This window comes from Populus nigra, chromosome 6 (assembly GCF_951802175.1).
Source record: "Populus nigra chromosome 6, ddPopNigr1.1, whole genome shotgun sequence".
Taxonomy (NCBI): Eukaryota; Viridiplantae; Streptophyta; class Magnoliopsida; order Malpighiales; family Salicaceae; genus Populus; species Populus nigra.
The window spans coordinates 10,554,121-10,568,166 of NC_084857.1; the positions used below are offsets into that span (position 1 = coordinate 10,554,121).

At 33.7% G+C, this 14,046-nt stretch overlaps 1 protein-coding gene across 3 annotated transcripts; it reads right to left on the bottom strand.

The window, feature by feature from the left end:
* Positions 1-7,460: 7,460 nt before the first annotated feature.
* On the bottom strand, positions 7,461-13,815 carry LOC133695713 (uncharacterized). 3 transcript variants are annotated; one of them, XM_062117642.1, is made up of 6 exons: positions 13,233-13,815; positions 12,860-12,992; positions 12,011-12,568; positions 10,512-11,004; positions 9,805-9,886; positions 7,461-7,851 (listed from the first exon to the last, which is right to left on the bottom strand). In XM_062117642.1, the coding sequence occupies exons 1-6, from the start codon at positions 13,260-13,262 to the stop codon at positions 7,648-7,650; spliced, it is 1,500 nt and encodes a 499-aa protein (XP_061973626.1). In that variant the 5' UTR covers positions 13,263-13,815; the 3' UTR covers positions 7,461-7,647. The 3 variants fall into 3 exon arrangements, with proteins under 3 accessions (XP_061973626.1, XP_061973625.1, XP_061973627.1); XM_062117641.1 differs by having other exon boundaries at positions 12,011-12,643; XM_062117643.1 differs by lacking the exon at positions 13,233-13,815 and having other exon boundaries at positions 12,011-12,558; positions 12,860-12,994.
* Positions 13,816-14,046: the final 231 nt, after the last annotated feature.

A 14,046-nucleotide genomic window follows, 5' to 3' on the forward strand; every position in this document is an offset into this window, starting at 1 on the left:
GGAAACGAGAGTGTGCGCGGTGTAGTACGAGTGGTTCTTTTCACATTATTTTTTATTTAAAAATATATTAGAATAATATTTTATTATTATTTTTAAAAAGTTATTTTTAATATTAATATATTAAAAAATTAAAAAAATTAAAAATTTCCTTTAAAAACATTTTTGAAACGGCTCCTCTTGAAAAACCAGCTTTGCCTATGCCTCTTTTCTTTACTTTTCTTTTTTATTTCTTGAAAAAATGTAGATGAGAGATGAGGTAAAAGTTGTCAAGCACTTTTTTTATATATGGTACGGAAAATATATCATAAATTTTAATTTTAAAATTATAAATAATTTTATTTTATTAACGTAGGTGTCCGGACCAGCTTGCACGTACCTCGATTAATCTCACAGGTCTTGAAGTTAACGACCATGTAAATCTCCAATGGTCATTATATTAGCAACTATAGGAATCAAACATGAAATTATAGGAGAAGTAAATCTCTTGTTCTCAATTTTTTTTTTCTCAATCATCTACTAAATAGTTAATTATAAATAAATCTTATTTTGAAGGGTTGATAGGGTAATTAAAGAGGTTTACTTGTTATTTTTATTTATTAAGTTCAAATATTGGGTTTAACTTTAAAAAAATATATTAAATTTTTCTAAATCTATCAAGAAAATATAGAGGTGTGTTTTTATATTCGTTCGAAAAAAGTTATGGCTTCAATTAACACGTAAGTGGTACCAAAAATACACCAAATTTACTATCATCAAACAAAAAATAAGATAAGATAGGTTGTGGTTTTACAAATTAACTTTATATAAACTGATCATCAATTGATACCCGGACACTATTGTGTAGCGATTTTTTAAATCTACTTTTATTAAATTTTGTTCAGAATAAATATTTTCAAGAATTCAAACAATATAAATTATAGATGAAAAAAATATTTTTTTTAGTCTGAATCTATTTTTATTAAATTTCGTGATAATCAAAGTAAATGTTTTTAAAACCCCAAATGATTTAATTTATATATAAAAAAGGTATTTTCTTTAGTCTAAAATTTTATAAATGCATTTCTTTTTATTTTGATAAAACACGTATATTTTATAAGTAGCATGATTTTACAAATTAAAACCTAACACAGTTAAAATAAACATCAATGAGAATCTGAATAATTTAAAGAAATGAGAAAAAAAATTAGCCAATACCCTCCTTCCTTGTTTTTTTTTCCTTGATAGAAAAAATGTCTTTTCTACTAGAATAATGATTTTTAAATAAAAAACAATTGGTGATTTTTTAATTTTATTGTCACGGCCCTAATTAAAAATAATTTTATATATATAAAAAAAAAACAAAGTTTAAGGCCGGGTGTGTGGAACTAAAAATCACTTCCTTGGGCGAGTGCATAACATTTTGTTTTCTTGCTTTTTTTATAAAAAAAAAATAATAAGTGATCACACATAGTTTATTTGGGCAAACAACATATAATTGCCTAGTTCTAAGTTTTGGCTGTCAAAAATAGTTAATTTACCGTACAAACATAATTTTTCATTTGAAAATATATAAAAATCATTATAAAAAACTTAATAACTCCACAAACAATTCCATAAAATCCTTAAATATCTTGAAAATTCAAATTCAAACGGAAAAATAACTTTTCAAACTCGTATCTATAATTTCTAGTAAAGTTTCATCGAGTTTGTCTCTTCTAAATCAATCTATAAATATGGTTAAAATCCGTAGTTTCTTTTTCACATCAATTTTTTCAACAATATTCTCACTTATCTTTTAAATCCAAAAATCCATACGTGAAAAAAAATAAAATTTACAACTAAAACATAATAACCCGAAAGAAGAAGAACAAAAGAGGAAAATTAAAATTTGAGGGGCCAGGGGGAACCTTACACACCATTTTCGTGGAAAACCTTTGTTTTTTTTTAATAACAATTTTGATCCTCAATATTTCAATTTGGTTTTTAAAATAAAGCTAGGGTTGTATTTCATAAAATTAATTGTCAATTTAGTGTCAAAACAGAAGTAAGAGCAGAATAATTTGAGTGAATAAAACGACATAAGCATAACTTGAAAGGATATAATTGAAAAAAAAAGTAACATGACTCAATTTATCGAGAGAGTGTGAACAATAATCTTCAGGCATTAAAAAACATATTGTTTTAGTTTATATGGTACTTCACTTCTTTAATAAAAAAAAAACATTTAGGAATCATTACAAGCTTTACTGTTTACATACCTCTTTTTTTTAACTCTTTTTTTTATTAATTTAATTTTATCCTAAACAACCAACTAAATTATATAAAAAATTCAAAACAATTTTCTTCCAATTCAATTTTAAACTTAAACTTAAACTAAGTAAGTTGTCATGAAAAAAGTTTAATAAAATTACAAACAAAAATAGACAACAGTAATCTGATCAAACAAAAGATAAACTAAGGTCATGTTTGTTTCCCGGAAAGTAATTTTCGAGAAGCCACTTTCTTGTGTTTGTTTGCCATTATAAAAATTGATCAACGGAAAACACTTTCCAGTCAGCGGAAATACTTTCCGGTCAACGGAAACACTTTCCGGTCAACGGAAGTCAAAGAAAAATTTGGTTTGGTTTTCAAAAAAGTGTTTTTCCTTTTGGCTGTGTGTTGTTTTCCTGAAAGTAGTTTCCGGGAAACCACATTCTAAACTTTCCTGTATTTGTTTGTTATTAGAAAAGTTGGTAAACAAATACACTTTCCAGTCAAAGAAAAATTTGGCTTGGTTTTCAGGAAAGTGTTTTCCTGAAAAATTTGGGCGGAAAACACTTTTCCGGAAGTTGTGAAAAAATTAGAAATGTCATTATTTGCTGATTATATCAAATTTGATCCTCAAACTTTTGATTGCTATGTATAATTTGTTTTGAATATTTATTTTTCAATTTCATCTCTTAAAATTTAATTTTTATATTAATTTTGGTCCTTATTTTTATAATTGCTATTTGTCTTTTCCTTATCATTTTTTTATTGAAATTTTTTATCTATCAAATTTGGTCCTCGTTCTTTTGATTGTTACTTATTTTATTTGAAATAATTTATGAAATGTTAATTATTATTATTTTAATTTCTTCATCTTTTATTTTTTAGATTTGTTCTCTATTGTTTTGATTATTATTTATTTTATTTGAGATAATTTATGAAATTATATTTTTTTCAATTTCATTCTCACTCAACTTTTTAATTTGTAAGATTTGTTACTCATTATTTTAATAAACTTGAGAAAAATAAAACATTAATAAGTTATTTTCCAGCTCATTTTTCATGACATAACCAAACACTGAAAAGTGTTTTCCAACTTATTTTCCATTACACTACCAAATATCAGAAAATACTTTCCCGGAATTTACTTTCTTATAATTCACTTTCCAAATGAAAACTACTTTACAACAAACAAACGGGGTCTAAGTTGTGTTTGGTTTCTGAAAAGTAGTTTATGAAAAATCACTTTTCAATTTTTTTTGTGTTTATTTGTCATTAGAAAAATTAGTCAATAAAAAACATTTTTCGGTTAACGAAAAACACTTTTCAATCAAAGTAAATGGTTTCCAGTAAAGTTTTTTCCTTTTATTTTGGATGAAAAACACTTTATGAAAGTTGTGAAAAATTTAGAAATATCATATTATTTGTTGATTATATCAAATTTGGTCCTTAAACTTTTGATTGCTATATATATATATATATATTATTTTGAATATTTATTTTTCAATTTCATCCCTTAGAATTTAATTTTTATATTAACTTTGGTCCTTATTTTTATAACTATTATTTACCTTATCATTTTTTAATTGAAATTTTTTATCTATCAAATTTGGTCCTCAATCTTTTGATTGTTATTTATTTTATTTGAAATAATTTATGAAATGTTAATTATTATTGTTTTAATTTCTTCATCTTTTTATTTTTTTATTTTTTAGATTTGATTTCTATTATTTTGATTATTATTTATTTTATTTGAGATCATTTATAAAATTATATTTTTTTTCAGTTTCATTCTAATTCAACATTTTAATTTGTAAGATTTGTTCCTCATTATTTTAATAAACTTGAAAAAAATAAAATATTAATAAATTATTTTCCAGCTCATTTATATGATATAACCAAATGCTGAAAAATATTTTTTAATTTATTTTTTATTATATTACCAAACATCAAAAAAATATTTAACTTTTTAAAATTTATTTTTCAAGAAAAATTACCTTTTAGCAACTAAACACGAATAATGCTGTGTTTTTGAATATCTGCGGTCCGTATATTCTTATCGAGATACTGGATTCTCTATTGCCACAGGGTGGGTACTTTTATGACTTGATTCCACGTGGCCCTGTCATGCTGCTCTCGGTCTTCTTCGTAGACTTGACTTCATACGTGGCCCCGCTGGGTCTGCTTTGGACACTCTTTTCACTTTCACTGATGATGAGAAACCCATCCTCCCTTCCATTGACAGGTACAGCCGCAGCCACAGCAGAGCCTGTGGTCTTCCTCTCCCTGTATCAGAAGACTTCAGGAGGCAGAGGTCTCGGAAAAAAGGATAAGTTAGATTCATTTGAAGCGATTCTTGTTCCTGTTGGTTTCTTGGTTACAAAGAAAATAACAAGAAGAATTATATATTCCATAACATTTATTTTAGCCCACTTTTATAAAAAAATTGGTTATGATATCATCATATCAAACTATTCTAAAAATACTAAGAACATATTAATTTTTTTAAAAAGAATCGGTTGTTTTCAATCAAAACATATAGAAGAAAAAAATATTATTTTTGATGTGATGATTATTTTGATAAATATTAATTTAAAATAAAAAATATTATTTTTTAATATTTTTAAATCGTTTTATATAAAACTCAACACTCAAATCTTGAAAAGACCGGGGTTCATTCCAACAAGTACTTAATTAGTGAGTGAAAAAGCTGCTCAATGGTGCCTTGGCCTTGAAGAGTAATGATCTGGTTTTGTTGGGCCAAAAAAAAAAACAAGTGTTTGTGCCGAAGATCTGATTATCCAGAGGTAGCAAGGAACATGGAAACAACCAAAACCAAGGGCGGGCAGGGAAGAGAGGTAGAGGCAAAGGCGGGCCGGTAATTCAAAATGGGTTTTGAAAACGGTGTGACTCAAAAAATTGGATAATCTATTGGATCATGACTGCATCTTGTATATAAACACTCCCTTTTTTTTCATGTTAATGTTGTTTCAAAATCCAAGATTAGCCATTAAGTGATCAGATGATAACAATTATGGAGAGCTTAAAAACAAAATTAGCCTCAAATTTTGAAAAGCCTCGGGTTCTTTCTTACAAGTACAGAATTAGCGGGGGGAAAAGCTTCTCATTGGTGCCTCTGGGCTTGAGGAGTGATGAACTAATTTTGCTGGGCAAAAAACCCAGGTGTTTTGGTGTTACAAAGGTCGGATTATCCACATGCTCCTCACAACTAAAACCAAGGGCAGAGGAGGCAGAGGTTGCGGAAAAGGCCAGTAGGAGTGCAGAATGGGTTCTGAAATCGGTCTCAATCAGAAAATTGTTGATGCGGAGCTGCCCGTGTCTGGGAGAACGTGTACGCAAGGATTGATGTCTTCTCTGACGTACAAGCCTAGACTTTTGGGTTATGAGTTCATCTTATACGTAAACACTTTTTTTATTTTCTTTTTTCACGTGGAATAGCTACCATTCACATTTGCACCCAACAAATCTTCCTCTCACATATGAGACTGGCCCATTCGAACACCACTCCCCCTCCAGGTTAAATATTTAGGAATCTCATTACGATATCCAAAGACTGGAGCTTACTTCTTTTGCTCAACTATGGGGAAGCAAATAGAGCCATGGGAGCCTAACCACAATCACCTCTCGTTCCAAACAGAACCTTCCACCTCTAATATCAATTTGTCAGGGAGCTACTTATGTTTAGAAGATTACTCGTCTCAACAGAGCAAGACAAGAAAAAAACCAGAGTAGTCAATGATAGGTTCTCATTATCAAACCCCCGTGCCATAATATAATTATAATCATCAAAAGCACCACACAGATTCATACACTGGTCAGTACTAATGCAGTGAGAGGAAGACTGGACAATGGACTCAGTTTTCTGTTTCACTTTCTCTGCCTTTTTTTTTTCCTTAACTCTTCAATCTTGTCATTCATATCCTTCAATTCAGAGCCCCAAAAAACTCAGCATCTGCCTCAACGACACATTTGAAGTTTCCCCATTAATCACCTTCTCCGGATCAACAATCTTTCTGTTGTAGGCTTCAAGATTTGGTTTATTGATCTTCTTTCACTTGTTGCTTGAGGTTGAGACAACAGCTTGTTTGTACTTGGAGACTAGAGTTTTAACCTCATTTCGGTTTTCTGGCCAGGTATAAAAAATTCCGTCCGGCCAGGAAGAAATGACGCAAACAGGGATACCACACAATATTGAAAGTTCAGAGGCTTTCTTCTTCTTCAAAGTAGGCAGTCTCTTATTCTTCAAAGGGCGGTTGTGTTAGTTGGGACTCGTCAACTGAGATACTTGTTGAATTTTATTTTATTCCATTCATTTTTCTGTTAATAACAAGCAAGTTGAAAGAGATTCATAAGAAAAATACTAAGAAATCAACTACTACTAATATTACGATAAAACTTCTTTAAGGGATCAATCCCCGACCTTTTTATGCTTTTTGGTGATTTCTGGACGAAATCTAAAAAAAGAAGCGTCGGGCTAGGCACCTTGTAGTTCATGGATGAGAATTTGAAAAAAGAAAAAGAAAAAGAAAAAGAAAAATCGGGGGTGTTAGGGGGTTCCTTTCCGTCATAATTTTCAGAGGCGTGTGAAGGCGTGCCCATTTGCCATGGCAATCAACTATATATCTCCATTCTCCCCCATTATCTGATCCTCTGGTTTGTGCTGTTTTTCAACAACACCAAGGGAAAACCGGGAGAGAAAAAAAGAAAGAAAGAAATTCGGTGCGTGTAACCTTTTCTTTTTACCATCACGGTGACTGAAAATTAAGGAATATTCTCAATTCAATCAGCGCATGGTGAAGATTTTATGTATTCATCCCATGGTGAAGATGTGACTAGAACTAGAAACCAGGTAGGTGACTCTGTTGCTGCAAGTGTGAAAAATATCTTGAAAAGGACCATACGCTACAGATCACAAGTATTCATCCCATGCACTGAGCTCCTCTAACGAATCCAAGACAACTTTATGAGGTAATTAAATTTTAAATGGAGAGGAGTGCTTCCATAACTCTGCACGTAGGAAACTAATGAAATAAACCCATTAGTTAGTGGTTAGTGCTCAGAAGGTCAGCTCAAAAACTTTTAATGGCAGCCCCAAAGCCCCTGATACAATGCCCTTGCAGTTAGTAATCGAAAATTTTGTCGAATCATAAATACCCGTCATTGAGGATATCAGAGTAAATGAAGTGAGAGAGAGAGAGAGAGAGGCACGTAAGTAGAGCAATCAGGGAACACTTCATTTTAGATTTACTAGTTCATTACAATTCTTACAAAGTAGAAAAGCATCTTAGTTTTCAAGGACCGGCTCCTGTGCACAAAGGATGCAAGATAAAGTAAATGGTGGGTTAGAACAAAAAATCTGAAAAGTGAAGACTACCTCACTTGAGTAATGTGTTTCAGGCTTCAACCACAGCAACCACAAAAGGTAAATGAGGAAGGCACACGACCAGTTCTACGAATATACTCTGCTTGTTGCTCAGTTTTTGCAGCTCGTCTGTTTCTCTTGGCTTCTGCAGCTGCTCGCTTCTCCTCAGCCTTGTGCCTTGCAGCTGCTAATTTGTTCATAAGCCTATCTTGAGCCTGGCCCCTTATCCTTTCAACCTCAACCTGAAAGCAGAAGCGTCAGGATTAACTGTTGACAATGGAAATATCATTGGAACTAACATGTTTGCTTCCCAATGAGATGAGTTCTTGTATATACAGCAGTTAAAGGCAGTGGTGAAGCTGGAAGATTTTTTTTGGAAGGGGCCAATACAAATTTAATACAAGGTTTTTCTGATGAAAACTCCAAGGCATAAGGTGGGTTAGAAAAACTTGGAACTCTCGTGAACTAATGACATGGAGGCCATGTTCATCACAGTGGACAGAACAACAATTAGAAATGAAGAATAAGGAACTCAATTCTCGATATGCTGCAGAATCAGCAGCACAAAATGCATGGTGCACAGGCCATTCAGGGCAACATCACAAAATTAGTGTGCAAACATCCTGGGATCCTAACTATCTTAACATGATGATATTGAAATGTGAAAAATTGATTTATAAGAAATTGTAGCTAGAAAAATGCATAAAAAGAGAGGCATAGCCCGCCACTAATGTTAGTGGGAATGCTCGATACAGGCTCCCACATATCTCGCTGCATCTCTTAAGAGATACAGTTGAGCAGAAATTTGTAAGAAGACACAGACCACACACCAGGCACAAACAAATACATAATCATATGCACGCTCCCACACAAAAACTGCTGACACTTCAAGGATATGTAGAAATTACTAGAGTAAATTCAAGCACCTACTTGTCAAATGCTAGTTACAACAAAGAAAATCAGAGAGGTGCAAAAACACCATACTCCATACATATCACCTACTTGCAAGCTTCGAATCACAATAGATGCGCTACCATAGCTTGCTACACCTATCCAGCACGCTTATCGTGATTGTGATATATGAATGGCACACCTTCTATAGCAAATAGATAGGATGTCGTGGGGACTGAAACAATTTACAGCCCTTCATTTGTATTCAGAGTAAGGTCCACATTATATACTGGAGGGGCATTGGATCTATAATTTATCAAAGCACAAACTTCTAAAGGAATTTGGCTATCGCTACACTGTGTCAAATCAAGCCAAACTCTCGAACTTGCATTGGAAGTTCCTTTTCCAACATCAAATAAAAAATCTACTTCCATCTCATCATGTTTTATACCCCTCTCATTCCACTCACAGAAATTTCAAACAATGTCAAAGCTTTACTTTCTAAACATGTGCTACATCTTTGGTCGCTGAAAACCACTTCAGATGTGCAATTCGATCTTTGCCTACACCAAAATTTCAATAAGAGGAAGGCAGTATAACACAAAGAACTTAATGAAGTAGCCTATCTCTAGAGAAACCATTTATATTACGATTCTAAATATAAACAACACTTTAAGTTCACATCACCAAATTTGTCAAAGTTCATTTCATTTCCTTTGAAATATCTATTCAAAGCAAACTTGGACAAACTTCGGTAATAAATAACAGAATTGCACCTGTTTTGCTTCTGATTATGTATTTGAGTTCAAATACTATACAAGTTAAAAGCCAAGAAAGTGAACATATATGGATGGACTCATTAACCATGCTTTAAGCTTTAGGGTTTAAGGCACTGTATCATGTTATCAATGCTCCACATATGGCTCGTGCAAAAAGACTTTCCTGTGATCATCCCCAAAACAATTCTGATAATGCAACTAGTCAAAACCACTAGGAGGCTACAATAGAAAATGGTCCAAACCACAAGGGTTTTTTCAGAAATCTCCTTCTACACACATAGAAGCAAGTTGCATACTAACAGGATACAAAATCATGTATCAGCACTTGGTGATCTTCAAGATGTTCAAAATTCAGTAGCATATGCCTATGATCTCTTATATGAAGGAAGGCTTCTATGCTTTTTTATGCACCCAGCATCTTTCCCTTCCCTACACTTCTAAGCCAATTTTTTAAAAGGTAAAAGAGAATTAAAAAGAAAAAGAAAAAACCTTCGCTACAATAGAGCAGAAGAAATTATCAAATACCTCGATTTTCCTCATCTCAGCTTCTGTTTTTGCTTTTTGATGATTCTCCCATGCTTGAATTTTCATCTCTTCACGTTTAAACCTGAAGAATTTGCAAGTATTCCTCTTCAAACCACATATTGAAAATTACTAAGCAAGTATCACCCAAGTAAAAGTACGTCCTTTATATAGATTAATGGCCTGAAAACCTAGCAGACTGGACTGGAAAAGTGTAAACTTTTCAGATAAATCTATTTCCTTGCTTGGCAAACATTATCCATCCCATATGGATTTCTACAAGAAAAGCATGGTAAATACTATCTGGGGGCCCACGAGGAAATGTACTGTTTTGCTTCTTCTGGAGTAAGCAAAGCATATCACATTGGACGTCACCAAAGTACTCTTTCACCTAAACCTCGTTTAAGATATTCCACAAATTGCTATGTTGTCCAACAGAAATACATCCACCTAATTTCTACTGTATGTGTATAACTAAAGTTATGCCATGTCAAGTAAAGGGTGAAGATCAGTCACATTACGTAACTTACTAGAATCCATTATGTTGAGCAATTTATACCATGTCAGGTTTCAAAACTTGAAATGCATACGTAGTATGATGTGTGCTTATATGTTAAAGATGTCATGTTATAGGTCAGTAATAAGAAAATAAGAGGGGATAAAAAGGAAAGTAAAGGAATTTTTTAATTAATGGCTTATAGTGAAAATACCTGGCTGTGTACTTGGCTTTCTCTGCCTCCTCCCATGCTGCTGCACGTGTTTCAATCACATTTTTACTCTGTTGATCAGCTCCTATAGTTTTCAGTGAAGTGGATGCATCCTTATCCTCCTCCTCTTTGCTAGCCCAGGCTGCAATGTTCTTTTTACCTAGCTGTGTCCCCAGAACCATTATTTCTCTTCTGGTTTTCATTTGTAGCTCCTTTTCAGACAATTCCTTGTTTGGATTTTGATGGTCATTGAAAGGATTTGATGGAGATGAAGTCGGTGCAGCTCTGCCAGGAGTTGATGGCCTAGAAGAAGTTGGACTAAGAATTGGTGTTGTTGCCCTCACTGGAGTTCCTGTCCTGGAAGGCTCTTGACTAGCAATAGGAGTCATTTCCGTGCCCATATCTCTCATTGATACAGATCGAGCAGTTGAAGGAGGCGGAATAAATGTAGTTGCACTGTGTATGGCCAAAGATGAATCATGCCTGCTGAGACTGACTGCAAGGAAAAAACAAAAAGAATATGACATTCGTTTTTCAAATATTATTTGATACGAGAGTATGCATGGATGAGATAAAAAAAATATCACAGTACTTTCTTCTAGTCTGAAGGATGTTAACATGAAAAACCGAAGAACTAAAAACCCAACACTTTTCAGTCTTTCTACAGATGCAAGAAATACTAGTTTTGTTTTTTCTCCATATTTCCATGCTTGTACTGAAATGAAAAAAATATCAATTTACTATAGAAGAATATTGAATCTATCAGTTTCTACCAAAAACTTATTATGAAAAACAAAAGGAGGCTAGACCCATTATCTCTAGCAGCATCGTCACATCATACAGCCAAAGACAACTCCAATTTAGGAGAATTTGTTATGGAACCTGGAAAAATAATTTAGGGGAGAGATTGAAATCAGAACCATGCTCCCAACCAAATTAAAAATACGCTTAACAAAGTGCAGCTATACCACCTTCTTGCTCTCATCCACAAATTTTTATGGTTAATGGAATAAATAGAAACTGGAAAGGACCCGCATAGAATGGGAGAGAAACAGTGTTTGCAATAGGAAATTAGGAATCCTTTTAAGCTACCCAAACAGCTCCTTTAAGTCAAAAGCAATTTGAATAATAAAAAAGTTTTCATTAAATGGCCAGAGTTTGGAAGGAAACTTGGGAAGCAATGCCAGAATCCCTACCATCCTCCATGTTCATTATTGATAAAGCATGGATATTGACTCATGTTGTGTTTCAGACGGGTGAATCACCCAATTATCAAATTAATATACCATGAGATCATTACTGATTTCACAAGATCCCTTATCCAACTACGTTTAACAGCTAACATAGTGAATCACATTTTAATGTGTTGCAGAATAGAAAGTGCAAGCACTACAGAGCACAAAATAAATTACTTGCAGAACAAGAAGCAAAACACAAATACTGTATCAATTGCAGAACATGATTAAGCATATGAACCAAACTCAGCAACGGTTATTTCTTACTAGCTGATTGTCCAACAGAATTCTCAATCATAAGCACAGGCTTTCCATAAGAATCTGCTATTGGGTATGAATCAGCCTCCCAACTTTTAAGTTTTTGTACACCAGTTTCCTTCTTAGCTTGACTAGTATCAACCCGTTTTGTATCCGGTTCTTCAAATGTAACCACCTTTTGTTCTGGAACTTCTACAACAACCTTGGTAGAAGGTTGCCGACTCAGAACATTACCCATCCTCCGCAGTCCTTGTCCACCTTGCACCTGAGCCTGCCCTGTTTTAGGCAGGTTCCAAGTGGGGCTTGCAATCCACTTCTGGGCATCATCCCATTTCGATGGTGCTGGTTTTGAGAATGGAGCATTTGAGAATGGAGCAAGGGGCACTCTTTGTGGGGCCCGCTCAGCCTTCTGAAAATCAAAAATCGAGGAGGGCATAATTGCAGTATCATGACCACTGTCGTAATCTAAAGATTGGACTTCCTGGCTCCTAATTCTTGAATTGGCAAAAGAGTGATCCTTCAATCTACCACCATCACTAACCATCTGTGATGCAGACCTGGAATCAACTGTAGCTGAAGTAAAGTATTCGGGAAGTACACTAACAACATCTACATCTTTGCAATTATCAGAACTGCTACCACCTACACACATTATGAGATATTGATTCAAGTTTGCTCTGAAATCTTCCGTTCTTATAAAATAACAAATGCAGAAACATAATCCAATTGGATCCCTTAATTACATCTTTAACGCCTTGCCTAAACCCCCCCCCCCCCACCCCTTTCCAAGAGAAAAAGAAAACAAATCACAGACAGAAATATTAGAGAATAAAAAAGGGGGAGAGGCCTTTTGCCTACCAGTTTCATCAAGATGATTAAGTTGAGATCTGAAGGCGTAAGCAGATTCAAGTTCTTCTTCTTGTTGCTTTCTCCTCTTTTCCACTCCTAACAACATACTTCTCAGTTTCCCAGGCGACAAACCTCCTCCTCCCTAATTTCCACCCCAAATTACAACTAAATCAGTAACACGAATCTTTCCTTTTTTCTCAAAAAAAAAAAAATACACAACTGTTGGGTTTGGCGTGAATGTATGTGAAAGATCAAAGGCTGAGAGAAAAGACAGATCATTATTTTTTTGAAAAGGAAATTGTAAGCAATTAATAAAATACATTGGGTGAAGAGAGAGTATTGAAGAAAGAAAGAAAGAAAATGATGATGAATTAATAAGTACCTGAGGCTTTTCGATCCTTTCGTAATCCATTGATTCTTAACGCTAAGCTATTTCAGGCAAAAATCATACTGTTTGGTACATTGTGTGTGCTGTTTGCCTTCCTGTGCTTGCTTTGGCTTCTCTTCTGTTTCTCAGGCTGGAGAGCGAGGAGTCATTTCAGCTGACGAATGTCGGAGTTTGGACCTCTACTCTGAAGTAGACGGAAAAGCAAGTAGGGCAGCCTCTGCAAAAAAGAGCATGCCACACTGTACTCTACACAGTGTCTGTTTTCCCTGGGATTTTTTTTGGACTCTGGTCACAATATAGAGACACTTTTTAAGAGTTTTTTCTAGCAAAAAGTATTTTCGATAAGCACTGCGACCTGCATCATATTTTTCTTTGCTACATGTTCGACCTGTAATGTATTTTTATTTGAATTTTTTTTGGAATCTGGTCAAGATATACACTCTTTTAAATAGCTTTTCCCCAAACACTCTCTTATTCTCCCCCTCCCAAGCACTGCTCGCAACCTCACTCACTCGATCTCTCCCTTCACCGTGACAAACCTTGGTTCTCTCTCTCCATTGCTGATTCTCTTTTTATCTCTGCACCTGCATTAGTCTATTTTTCTCTCGCCACCGTCTACAATATTTTGTTTTTAATTTAACATGTATATTTGACTAGCTTATACTTGACTAATTTCACAAGTTTTAAAAATAACGATTATATAAATCTCTAGTGATCATCATATGAGTAATTACAAAGTTCAAAACTGAGACCACAAAAAAAACAAATCTCTTAATCTCAAACTCTTACCACTAAACCACCAATTAAA